Source organism: Nematostella vectensis, chromosome 8 (assembly GCF_932526225.1).
Source record: "Nematostella vectensis chromosome 8, jaNemVect1.1, whole genome shotgun sequence".
Lineage (NCBI taxonomy): Eukaryota > Metazoa > Cnidaria > Anthozoa > Actiniaria > Edwardsiidae > Nematostella > Nematostella vectensis.
The window spans coordinates 9,024,960-9,038,963 of record NC_064041.1 but is presented as its reverse complement, the minus strand read 5'-3'; the positions used below and the strand labels follow the sequence as shown (position 1 = coordinate 9,038,963).

Here is a 14,004-nt window from a genome sequence, read left to right as displayed (position 1 = left end):
TTATTATTGACCTCACTCTCGGTTAGTGGTAAGTAGTTATTAGCACTCGCAGCAAAAGTGGACAGCTACTCCACCGATCTATAGCGCCTTTGCCTAATTATCATATCCGACACTGAGTCATCTAAGAGCACCTTATCGGCAGTGGGGCTTCACCTTAAAGGCGCATTGTCACCAGTTTACTTCCGGTCGATTACGTTACAACTCCGATGATTTTTAACGGAAAACGCGAAAAATATAGAAAGCAGTGTGTATATTGCAAGTTTCTTCGAGGATGTGATTGATAATTTAGAGCGCATGGCATGTTAAATATCTCGGATTCTAATATATTTTTTTGTCTTTTAACGGTTGAGGTTTTTCTTGTATATCACTTTTTCTCAGGTATGGTGCTCCGCTCACGCGGAGCTTCGCGGAGGTCCGCTATAAATGCACCCCCCCCCCCCCTCCCCATCCGGCTTTATTCTCTATTGGTCCGAAGAAGGGCTAATGCTTAAAACGTCAGCAAAACTATTTTGTTCTCAGAGAGGCGCAAAACATAACATTTCAAACCTTATGAGCATTTTTCCCTATAAATACTTCCATCAATGTGACATCTTTTGTCTAGACTGTTACATACTGATAAAAACTCAGCAGAGTAAAGAAGATAGAGAGCTCTCTCCTTTACTCGTCTTGTGTATGGGTGGTGAAAGAGGAACGGGTGAGTAAAATGGCCCCATAGTACTTAGGAGAGATCCCAAGAGACAAGAATAAAGTGAGTCCACTATGAAATCTGTTTTCTTTAATTTCCCTTTTTTTCATACAAATTATCTTGCGTACCAGAATGTAGAATACAAACCGAGTGCTTGGGTTACCTGTGCCTTATAACGAAATGCTTCTTGACGGGTGCTGCGAGCGATCTTTTGTTTTATTAGTGCCCAGTCATAAAAAAAAACTCAGCACTTTGCGATTATAAAAAATATGAAAACGCTGTTTATTAAAACCTCGCTCTTGGGCCATAAAAAGTTGGATAAATTGGAGTCCATAAGTGTCATTTGAATTAACAGTTATCTCGTGTCTTTTTCTTCAAGCCACTAGATCAAACCGGTTTTTCTTGATTGCTCATATATGCGCTAACCTTGGGCTATATGTAACCCTATAGTTGATTTGAAAGAAAGGATGCACTGGAGATGCCAAAGGGTAAAGCATTTACTAACGCGATTTTGTGCACTCTCCCTCTGACATCATGAGGAAATTTGGTTTCTTTTGGCTTATCGCACTTTTTAGGTATTTCAAACGAAAAAAATAAGCTCAGTGATCTTCAAGAATTCCTTAGAATTTCAAGAAGCCCTGAATTACACACTACGACTTCCGTAGTCGAAGCATCGTAGGCTGATTTTCACTCTATGACTCGAGTTGCAGAGGTGTCGCATACAACTAAATCGTGCTATCTAAATCAGCCTTAAGGCGTCAGTCTGCATTTGTAGGCGATCGCTAATATAAGCAATAAAGATATTTTCCTACTTGTAGGGAATAAAGGGTAGATACTCACTTCAGACGCCAGACTCTCCGCAAACTCTTATGATAACAGGCAGGCCAGTAGCCAGGATTTTGAGCTGGGTGTTTTTCCATTTCAGCGGACCAAATTTCCGGTATACCCCTCCCCTCGCCTTTACAGTAGGCAATCAATACTTCAAATAAATTCAATCTTGTATTTAAAATATATTTTAAAGCTTCCTATTAATAGGGTGCTTTTTAACATATAGCGATAATAATAAAGATAATTATTGAAAAAAAGATTTTTATAGTCATTTTTTAGACATATTGATGTGCACAGTAATCCAGCCAAACGTTTTAAAATATTTCTTGTTTGCTCTGAGCGGACCTTCAAGCTGGGTGTGTGTGTGACTACGGGGCCTGGACAGGGCGCTTACTTCTAGGAACATCGATTTAGTGGTTTATTTGAAAAATATATACAAGGTAATTGGAAAAGTTCTATTGCTATAAAAATTTCAATTATCTATTTACAGGTTCTACAAATGGATGATGTGCTATTGGCGCAGATTGCACTAAATATTGAATCGATCAGAAAACATTAAAGCTTTTTGCCCTTGCTTTAGAGTTATAATTTCTAAGAAGTATTCACCGAGCTTGATGACAATTATGGACGCAAGTAAAATTTTAACAAAGGTGCTTTTTGCATTGGCATCAGCGAAGCTGTGTCATTTTCATTTTCCTAAAAACTCAACGTACGGTACCCTTGTCCTCTTCCTAGAAATCCGACTCATGTTAAACTGGGTTTCTTAGAGCTGCCTTTAGTAAAGCTGCCTCGGTTAAAACTGTCTTTTTTTCTGTAAATCCCGTGCTTTCCCGCGGGACGGACCGTGGCCTCGAGTTTTTGTATTCCCTTCAATTTTCTCGTCTTCGGCGTGATAAAGGATTTAGATACTAAGTAATCAAGACTCGTGGTGGATTGAAACCTGCTTGGATCCTGTTCGATGCTAGTCGAGGAAGCGCAAATCTGAATCTCGATCCGCTCTGGGTCTTCCTCTATTTCAATCCTCGGCCCAGTCACCTGAGCGAATTCCCTCCTCTCCGGTGAACCCGGGGAAATATCTGGAGACCGGTCACTACTCGTTCCAGGCTTTGGATTCGTGTGGTTATTGTTCTGTGATGAAGCAATTGAATGCGACCTCGATTTCGTGCTAGATTTAGAGGGGGACTGGTAATCTTCTGCATTAAAGCCACGTTGTGCCCTTATATGGGCAACACTAGCTGTGACGTCAACGATAGCGGCGTGCATGCGTTCCTTATTTCGGTTTTTTCCGTACCCGAAGAATGTCCCATCTGCATCGCGCATGCTCTTGAGAACGAGAAAGCTGACCACACTAATTACAATAACCGCGAATGATAGAGGTATCCCGACCATCACTGCGAGCTCAGTGCTACGTGAGTATGGGGGTGGGAAGGAGCTTGCTGAAAACAACAACAACAATACAAATTTATGACAAGAGAGCAAAGAAAGAGCTCGGTCATCTTATAAGAAGATTAATCATGTACATTTTAAGTCCGACATCAATTCATTTCTTGCATTGTCTAAGTCACAGAATTTTACGTAAAAACTTTCAGAAAATTGGTTTTCTTTGTAAAATTGGGCAACATAAAAATGCATTTCCTTCATACATTCTTAAATTCTCGTCCAAGTCTCCCATAGACTATTTAGGTGAAAAACACCACGAAGACGCTGAACATTGAAGACGCTGTTTCAGGTTTAAAGCTGCGTCTTCGCATTCCAGTAATTGCGTTATTTTGCACGCATTTCAAATGTGGATACAGTCTAAGGGCCGTGTGGCATCATTGGTATCTTCATTTTCAGAAACACTCAAGTATGCAGATTTCTAAGGCCTTGAATCGTTTTCTAATAACACTGTGGGTTGCGCCAAATGTTCGCTCAGTACAGCTTTATTAGCACCGGTTTCTACTTACGCTTTTTACATATAAACATAAGCGTCTGCAAACAAGAGGAGTCCTCCCATAAACCATTAAGGATCATCTGTACACATGCACCGTTGGAGTCAGGCTCGCCGATGATCCAGTTGGTGTAATGTATGGGGGTGCCATCAGTCCACTGCAGGGTCTGTGAGGTAGAGCTCAACTGCGCACGCTCCATTCCTGCAGAAAAAAAAACAGAAGTGAGTGAGCAGTCATTGGCGTGTGTTGGTTGATTTTCTTTACAATTTCACTGGAGATTTAAAAACAGAGGGTCGTACATAAGAGTAAAAATAAAAATATTAGGATATACCCTTTCGAACCTCTTTGCGTGTTTGTAGGGCCTTTGAGAAAGAAGATTGACAATCCTGCTACAGGAACTGTCATTCTTTAGCGTGACGTTTTATACGCAAATATGCACACCGTAAGTACTCTTACCGAAGAATTCTCTGATTCAACATAACCCATATTTACTCGGTGTACTAATGAGTTGAGCAGCAGTTGCTGTCTCGATTTGTTTAGCTGAATTGTAGGATAGAGTCGACTAAGCAAAACAATATGGCGGCGGAGTCTCGACACATTGCCTAACTGTGCGCGGAAAACACCGAGTTCCCGTCTGCAACCACACGTAGCCCAAGCTACGCCCCATTGCCGGTTGGTACTTTGTGCTAGAATTTTTCCTTAAAATGTAATAAACTCCATCCATTTTGATGTAGTACTTGAAGGTATTTCCAGGTTTAAGCGATTTAGAGCGCATTTGGAGCCGTTACTTTTAGCGCTGTTCTGTGTCATTTATTCGAATTCCCCCGATTACTCAATGACAGAGCTTGGGCTACCCATGCAGCTAACATGTACTGCAATCGGACATACCTATCCAGACTGGTGTGTCTTCTGGCGTCACCAAGAAGTCACGTGCTATGTTGAATACTAATGAGTTCTCTTCTGGACTCGTTATGGTGACGAGGCTGGCCGCATGATAGCTACACGCTCTTTGCGCGCGATCAAATGATTTCTTTTCACGTGAGGGATAGTAGCACGAAGAGTTCATTTGGACCCAGCCGGCATCGCATTCACCTAATGCAAAACAAATAAATAACAATATCAGTCAATCTTGTTTTAACAACTGTCGTTTTTCTAGCTCTCTTTGTTATTTGCTTATTAGGCATTACATATCATATTTGAGAGTCCGCTTCAAACATTTGTTTTTTTCGCTTTTTATCGCTTTAGAGCTTTGTAAGTCGATAATTTCAACGCATACTTGCAGGAATTCGTGTTAACTACGATTTTGCTTCAGTAAATAGGGGGGTATACGCGCGTACCAAGGGGGTTCACAAATCACAGAAAAAATAATCAATGATTTTGTAAAATGTTATATATAATTGCTTGTCTTAGCCAATCAAATTTCTAGAATTAACAAATACATATTTGGCAAGGCAGCGTGCACTTGCCGTTAGGTTTCCTAGTTCTTACACGGAAAATTACTTAAAATGACAGTGACAGTGCAATGATAGTGACAGTGATAGTGACGGTGCAATGATAGTGACAGTGATAGTGACGGTGCAATGATAGTGATAGTGACAGTGATAGTGATAGTGATAGTGATAGTGATAGTGATAGTGATAGTGATAGTGATAGTGATAGTGATAGTGACAGTGACAGTGACAGTGACAGTGACAGTGACAGTGACAGTGACAGTGACAGTGACAGTGACAGTGACAGTGACAGTGACAGTGACAGTGACAGTGACAGTGACAGTGACAGTGACAGTGACAGTGACAGTGACAGTGACAGTGATAGTGATAGTGATAGTGATAGTGATAGTGATAGTGATAGTGATAGTGATAGTGATAGTGACAGTGATAGTGACAGTGATAGTGACATTGACAGTGACAGTGACAGTGACAGTGACAGTGACAGCGATAATGACAGTAACAGTGATAGTGATAGTGACAGTGATAGTGATAGTGATAGTGATAGTGATAGTGATAGTGATAGTGATAGTGATAGTGATAGTGATAGTGATAGTGATAGTGATAGTGATAGTGATAGTGATAGTGATAGTGATTGTGATGGTGATGGTGATGGTGATGGTGATGGTGATGGTGATGGTGACAGTGACAGTGATAGTGACAGTGACAGTGATAGTGATAGTGACAGTGACAGTGATAGTGATAGTGATAGTGATAGTGATAGTGATAGTGATAGTGATAGTGATAGTGATAGTGATAGTGATAGTGACAGTGACAGTGATAGTGACAGTGATAGTGACAGTGACAGTGACAGTGATAGTGATAGTGACAGTGATAGTGACAGTGATAGTGATAGTGATAGTGATCGTGATAGTGACAGTGATAGTGACAGTGACAGTGATAGTGATAGTGATAGTGATAGTGACAGTGACAGTGATAGTGACAGTGATAGTGATAGTGACAGTGACAGTGATAGTGACAGTGACAGTGATAGTGATTGTGATAGTGATAGTGACAGTGATAGTGACAGTGACAGTGACAGCGACAGTGATAGTGACAGTGATAGTGACAGTGATAGTGATAGTGACAGTGACAGTGACAGTGATAGTGATAGTGATAGTGACAGTGATAGTGACAGTGATAGTGACAGTGACAGTGACAGTGACAGTGATAGTGATAGTGATAGTGACAGTGACAGTGATAGTGACAGTGATAGTGACAGTGACAGTGATAGTGACAGTGATAGTGATAGTGACAGTGACAGTGATAGTGACAGTGACAGTGATAGTGATAGTGACAGTGACAGTGACAGTGACAGTGATAGTGATAGTGATAGTGATAGTGATAGTGACAGTGATAGTGATAGTGCATAACTCACTGACCTCTTTTGTATTGGCTGATGAAAGCAGATTCCGTCGGACTTCCTGTGGTAGTGGAACTGGGTCCAGTAGTCACAGCTTGAGACAGGGTTCCCGAGTGAAATAAGGCAGCCAACGCAACGTACAGTTCCACAGGGTTCCCACATCTGAATACTACTCGCAGCAGACATAGAAGTAGTATTTTGTATAGAATGGAGTCGAGGCTCCAAAGTAGCTTGTTTAGAGCAATGAGAGGTGTGTAGATGGGTGTGGTTAGAGGTGCAACGGAGGAGAGAGAAGGGGGTGAGCGGTGGTTCCCTTGAGATGGAGTATCTGAGGAAGCGAGGAATATAATATATTAAAAGATCAACACTATAATCATCATCATCATAATCGTCATCATCATCAATATCATCATCATCATTATTTATAATCATCATCATCATCATTATAATAATCATCATTATCGTAACGTCATCACATCATCATCATCATCTTTATCATCATCATCGTAATCATCATCTTTATCATCTTTATCATCATCATCATCATCATCATCATCATCATCATCATCATCATCATCATCATCATCATCATCATCATCATCATCATCATCATCATCATCATCATAATGTTATGGTTTTCTAAAGCCTTTTGCAGTACAATAAAATTGCAGGCTATGTGAGCAACTATAGGAAGTTAGGTAGCAAATAAACAGTAACTTGTAAAGGGGACTAAAACAGAAAGACTAAAAACACAAGAAAGGCGAAAGACACTTCTACTTACCAAATGTACAACTTCGAATTTGACAATATTCCATCCCAGTCTCTCTGACAGCAACACCCGAATAACTGCCACAGCCTTCCCAGTGCAGTTCAGCGCTACAAAGTAGATCAGCGATACTGCATGCAACTAAAAGCGCGTATAATACCGACGTCTTGTGCATGTCCCATTAGTAGCCACCCTAGAACAAAAGTAGGAATTTATGGTATGTTTCTAGCCAAGTCTCGCTTGTCCAATTTTTTTTCTGGAGTGTCCCTCTTCAATTTCGTTACCACCCCTTCGATATAATTCAGTCTTTTTTTAGAACTCTGATCTTTCCTCGTTTTTTCCCCCATCGCCTTACGAATACTACCACTTAAACTAGTAGTAACTATTCTATTTGGCCACAAACTTAAAAGAGAGGCCCTAACGCTTTAAAGAATCACAGGTTTCCCGTGCGCTACTTAAAAAGACAACCACTGATAGATTCATTTTTCTGGGTTGATGCGTTATACTCGGTGGTGTTGGTGTACATGTTGTCGGGTTGTGCACCCAATTACACCAATGCACCCAGCATTTTTGTGTATTATCGCAAGAAATCCTGGCAATTCATGCATGGCACAAGTCTCACTTGAGCTGACTAGGTTACACAGCCTAGCAGCGCTTGCTTTTCAACCTATCATTGACCAAGGATCGTATCGGGGAATAAATTGAATCACGGACAGATTCAACTCCTACTTTGTGGGTGACTTCAGGATCGATTCTAGGCCCATATGCTCTGCCACTATTCAGGCTGTTAATGATTGAAAACACCTTTTCTATGTAAATGTTAATCATAAAAACCTTTCTAGTCTTAGTAGATAAAAAATTTTATTCTTCAACCGTATGTTTACGCAAATTAGCCGCTCATAGATTCTTAATATTAGTATAAAGAACCTAGAATTTAAGATCCTGTTAGCCTAAAAATACCAATTTAGACCCCCGTTAAATAAAAACCTCTTTAGCTTATTATTTTAAGAAAATTATCCTTTTAGATCTCCTAGCAATGATGAAAATCATGATTGTCAAGCAGTAAACTATTTATTATTTAATGATCACATATTGTACCAAGGCCAGGCCGGTATTAACATTTCATCAATCTGGATACCACACTTCTATTAGCCATTAGTATATTAACTTTTCTTTAAAACTAAGAATCTATTTAAGAACCTAAGTAGCCTAAAATATAAAATAGTACCCATTAAATATGAACCTGATTAGGCTAACCTGGAAAAACCTAGGTTCTTATAAGCGGGTAAATACTTGTATCAACGGTATTATGGTTGTGTTTTTGAGCAGCCCCAGGGTTTACACAGAAGACAACACGGGATATAATTAGCTTGAATTTTGAGTCCTGTTTTAAGCACAGCAGGGTTTTCCCTTACACAATGACCTCACTACTTAGGACTGTTTTGTACTCATCGTCCCGGATGCGGGTGGGTGATTGTAGGAGCAAAAACATGCCTTAAGATATGCAAAGAAGGGTGGTATACGAAGCATTTGAAAAGAAGTCGATAGATAAAGTTGAATAAATGGTCGGTATGATTGATCCGCCAGCCTCAGATTTGTTTATTTTAAAACTCTTAAGATTTGTTTTTGTTAGTGTTAAGATTTTGTTAAATACGCGAGTTGATAATCACTTTTTTATGTTTTAAATGGTGGACACAATAAAGAAAAATAATTAAGCCATGGAATGTCATTTTTACCTCTTTATCAGCTCTTTGATTGGCTAATGGCCGATAACTCCGATTTGTGCTTAGCTGAAAATTAAGCTTTGTTCACTTCAAAAAAAACCTTTGAGTCTTGTGTTCTCGGTAATTGAATTAACAAAGCAAAATGCATTAAAGTGAATACCTGAATGACGATGTCTCTATTTTCAATCATTTCAAGAATGTATTTTCACAGAACTTGGACTCAAGTAAGAATAGTGAGAAATGTTTCCTAAGGAATGCAAAGCCTACCGACAGTATTGGATTGTACTCTTTACCACTGGATACCAATTTTAGTGCGCAAGATTTTTTCAGTTCATTTCCTCGTTTGAAATCTTATCTTTTCTTCAATAACATACTGATGAAATCACTAGTTTGTCCTCCGAGGGGCTTTTGTTCTCTAATAGCATCGTCTTTGAGGTGTTTTGCCGACTAGCATCCATAATTATTTCTTTAAGTTTGTGTACACAAATAGCTCGAAGCCCATAAACGGTCGTGTACTGGATGTGATTAAACGGTTATTCCAAGAAATCATAAGTGAAAATTGTTTAATTGTGGCTCAAGTAGTTACAGTGGCGCGATTTAGCTACGTTCTCTATACGCAAGGCATGTGTACATGACTAAGTTTATCAACATTGTTCAAATACATTGACAACTACCTGAGACGATTTTTACTGCATTTGAAAGCACCTTGTGTATGTTAATGGCCCAGAGACCAATCCATACGAGCTAAACAACATCTCTGTGAAACATGAGGGAATGGGATTACTTAGAAAGTGAATCAACTCTTACTTTAATGAGCTTGTTCGGCGTGGCTTCCTTGTCAAAATATCAGCGACTCTTTACTTTATAATCTTGTGATGTAGGCACAGACAGCTAAATGCACAATTTACACCCTAAGCCATAACCAATTCAGGGGATTTGTGGTGTTGTGCGGTCTTTCTATTCCACGAGAATGTTCGTGGTTTTGGCATGAAATAACACGCTTCGCTAGGCCGTATCTGATTTTGCATAAATGTGCATCAACTAATTCGGCGTTCCCTCGCTCGACACGAATTACAATGCCAGTACGTAGTCGTAGAAAACAAAAGAATTGAATTATTCGAAATAGCCCGTTATTAAGCAGTTTACACTAAGCTTAAGATAAAAAGTCGACAGGTGACAAAATGGGTTTAGATTACAAGAACTCAAGCCAATATTTTGATCAGATTTTTTTCTTATGCTTTCTTGAATAAATTCTAAAATCTGAAATCTAGTTTGTTGTAACTTTTTTTTTGCGGACAGCGAAAGAAACACAGTGTGATACTTTTAAGATGAAACAAAAATGAAACAAAATTGTTTCAATTTTTATCAAGTTGATTAATAGTAATGCAAGGAAAAATCCCGTCTTATCAATAAAATGCAAACATTGGTTTAATTGAACCAAAACCCGTCAAAATAAAAGTCCTTTTGCGTGTCATAGAATAAATGTGTTTACAAGAATGCACATGCCGTGTCTAGCAATCTCGGTTTTTATTTTCATACAAAGATCAAAATATTTGACTTTGAAATGGGATCAAATAACCGAACATACGTATTTATTTTGATTTTCTGCTTTGTTCTTGCGGGGTTTTTTATAAGCGATATTGTATTTTAAAAAAGGCAAAAAATCAATTGCCTCTACACTTTAGCTTTCTATGTCACAAAATTTCATACCCCGTGCACTCAAATGGGTTTCATTCGTGACTATTGCCCGACACAGGAAACCCGTTCAGAACGCGAGGAAAAGTGTCGCGGCGGAACAAGGCGCCTCATTCTCGCGCCGCGTTCTGCTGACCTCGACGCCCTGAGATTGTACTGCTGTTGATTGGGTAAGCGCTAGTGGTATTGTACCAGGTTTTATACACCTATTTCAAATAAGGTTTCACTCGTAACCCGCAGTGCTCCATGGTTATCCAAAAATTACCAAATAAACGTAAATAAAAACATAGGTCTGGAAAGCTGTAACATTCTTGTTTATGCGCCTGTGAACATTCATATGGCTTTCAGAGACCAGGATTCGGTTTTTTAATCGTTACCCATGAACCATTTCTCTTTCGTTTTTCTAGATCGCTCGGTCATTTCCTGATTAAGCATTACATACCATATTTGGAAGTCCGCTTCAATCATTTTTTCGCTTTTTTACCGCTTTATTTGTAAGTCGAAAATTTCCACGTAAACTTGCAGGAACTCATGTTTACTACGATTTTTCTGGCAGCCATCTTGGAAATGGTGCTTAGTCCCTAACATTTTGGAATATCACAGGTCTTCCTCGCACTCGCCCCAGACTCTTTTAGGACAGCCATTGATTGATATGTGTGGTGACATAAGCCCCTCCCTCCTTGGTCGCTTTGCAGTCGTGCATTTTGCGTTAGCGGTCGCGTAACTACCCACGTAGTTATTTCAAGTACCTTAGTAACAACTCTTTGTGTATTTTCACCCGCAATAATTCAAGAAACACCGATAACGAAATATATCTCGATTCGGGATGACTATATGAATATAAATTTCGTATCAATCTGGAAAAATATTACTATCCATATACAATTTTAAGCTTTAGCAATAGCATGGAGCCGTTTTGGTTATAAGTGAAACGAGATTCTTGATTGTAGAATAGATGTTGAACTTCCTTGAGATTTAAGTGGATTCAGTTTGCTAATCAGATATGCTTCCCATTTGTATTGACTTCTTTTTCCGGAACTAAACGATTTGTCAAACAAATCGGTCCCAGAGTCTTCTTAAAAGATGTTGCTGAGGGCTTCCATATCATCTCTATAAGAACTGACTATTCTTCCCGAGCTATTCTCTCCCCTTCCTACTTTGCATTTGATTGGTTAACACTCCGGTCTTCTGTTTGGTCAAAGAAATCTCCTGTCAAGTTCGGGTCTTAACTCTTTTGCTTTCCAACTGGTTATTTTTATGAAGAAAATCTGTTTTCTGGTTGGTTGTTATAGCTACAGTTTTTAGACTGATCTCCTAAATGCTCGTAATTTTCAGCAGATCTCAATGGGCCTGTTATGTGGCACACGTAATTCTTACGCCATACTCGTTTTGAATTGGGGACTACAGCTGTATCCAAAGTGCCTTATGAATGAATATAAATAGCTCAAACTATATTGGATCAAACACCGGAGAAATAACTCTAGTAATGAAATAACCTAAGGCTAAATGATAATTAAATTGTTAATCGTCAGGTTAAATTTGCGGTACGCTTTCCAACAGGTCTCTGCGTTTAACACAAAAAAATAGACAGTTGGCTTTCTTTGAATGCTAAAAAAACGAATAAACGATCGACATGATCAAAGATTCGAGAAGTATTGTACGATTACAAGAGCTTTGTAAATAAGAACATCAATATTAGATTTTAAGAACATTGCATTTAATTAAGCACTCGAGTTGAGGTGAAGAATAGGAAAATTTACTATGCAAAAATCAGATAACATCCATTTATAACCGCTTAAAAGCATGAATATTCAAGATAAGCTTTATTCATCCATTAAATTTTCTTGGCGATATTTATTGAAAAATTTTTCATATTACAATTACAACAAAAAAAAAAAAAACTCAAAACGCATTTTTTTTGTTTAATATCGTAATTGTATTTTTAGTATCTGCGTCGCGGTTTTATACAGTTGATCCCCTATCTTGTAATGATCTAGAATTCACGCTTTAGCTCAGTTGTAGTATCGTTAGTATTACACATCGATAGAAGTCCTTCATGCTCTTGTGTTTGAAATCCAGTGTTCTATTTTCTTAGGAAACAAACTACTGATTTCGAGGCCTTGGCGAAATACACATGTCCTGCTTTCATAGATTTCCATGAAAAATCTACGACCAGAACTTAAACTCTTACACTCAGTAATCCCAAGCTCAGACGCTTATAGCTTTAGTAATATCGACAACATATAGTTTAAACAGAAGTTAAATGCATTTTGAAGAATATTATTCTTACCTTTGGGGTTTCATAGCACGAAGAATCGCTTTTCGTGCTGTTGTTAGTTCAATTGATGCCGAGAAGACGATTTAATACTTGAAGCATGAGAAAAGCTCAAATTTGTAAATCGTTTGGTTTGTGATTACTAAGGAGTATATACACATGACCAGTTCCTAATTGATGGATTTAATTGAGATGTCATGCTGTCGCAAACGGAACAAACTAGGCTATCAAATCCGCTTTTTTTTCTTCTTTTTTTTTCTTTAAAGAAAAAAGAGTAATCGAGACCAATGGGTGACTTATATAACACGGTTGCCTAGGGCTGCAAATGGAATTGATAATGAAAAGATTTATAGAGTGGCTACTCATAAGAGCCTTGTGTTATTGTGTGTCACTGTAACAGGAGGTGGAAGAGTGAATAAATTACGACTTCGTGGGGTAGGTGAGGATTGCTGGTAGAAATCTTAATTATGAAAACGAAAACACGCGCGAAACAAGGGCTTCCTAAGCTACGCGCCTGCAAAACTTTGGGATTGGCTGGTGGGGCGGTAGAGTTCTAGAGTAAAATAGGGTAGTGTTCGGGTAGGGTTTTAGGGTAAGGTAAAGTAGTGTGCGGGTAGACTGTAGGGTAAGGTAGGGTAGTGTTCGGGTAGAGTTCTAGGGTAAGGTAGGGTAGTGTTCGGGTAGAGTTCTAGGGTAAGGTAGGATAGCGTTCGGGTAGACTGCTTGGGTAAGGTAGGGTAGTGTTCGGGTAGAGTGCTAGGGTAAGGTAGGGTAGTGTTCGGGTAGACTGCTAGGGTAAGGTAGGGTAGTGTTCGGGTAGACTGCTAGGGTAAGGTAGTGTTCGGGTAGACTGGTAGGGTAAGCTCGGGTATTGTTCGGGTAGACTGCTAGAGTAAAGTAGGGTAGTGTTCGGGTAGACTGCTAGGGTAAAGTAGAGTTCGGCTAGACTTCTAGGGTAAGGTAGAGTAGCGTTCGGCTAGAATGCTAGGGTAAGGTTGGGTAGTGTTCGGGTAGAGTGCTAGGGTAAGGTACGGTAGTGTTCGGGTAGAGTGCTAGGGTAAGCTCGTGTAGTGTTCGGGTAGAGTGCTAGGGTAAGGTAGGGTAGTGTTCCGGTAGACTGCTAGGGTAAGCTCGTGTAGTGTTCGGGTAGAGTTCTAGAGTAAGGTAGAGTAGTGTTCGGGTAGAGTTCTTGGGTAAGGTTGGGTAGTGTTCGGGTAGAGTTCTAGGGTAAGGTAGGGTGATGTTCGGGT

General features: G+C 39.4%; 1 protein-coding gene across 2 annotated transcripts; it reads right to left on the bottom strand.

The window, feature by feature from the left end:
- Positions 1-1,918: 1,918 nt before the first annotated feature.
- On the bottom strand, positions 1,919-13,079 carry LOC5519373. 2 transcript variants are annotated; one of them, XM_048731726.1, is made up of 6 exons: positions 12,770-13,079; positions 7,076-7,253; positions 6,314-6,622; positions 4,333-4,536; positions 3,460-3,645; positions 1,919-2,949 (listed from the first exon to the last, which is right to left on the bottom strand). In XM_048731726.1, exons 2-6 carry the CDS (start codon positions 7,233-7,235, stop codon positions 2,258-2,260), a joined length of 1,551 nt encoding a protein of 516 aa, XP_048587683.1. In that variant the 5' UTR covers positions 7,236-7,253; positions 12,770-13,079; the 3' UTR covers positions 1,919-2,257. The 2 variants fall into 2 exon arrangements, with proteins under 2 accessions (XP_048587683.1, XP_048587682.1); XM_048731725.1 differs by lacking the exon at positions 12,770-13,079 and adding an exon at positions 9,592-9,847.
- Positions 13,080-14,004: the final 925 nt, after the last annotated feature.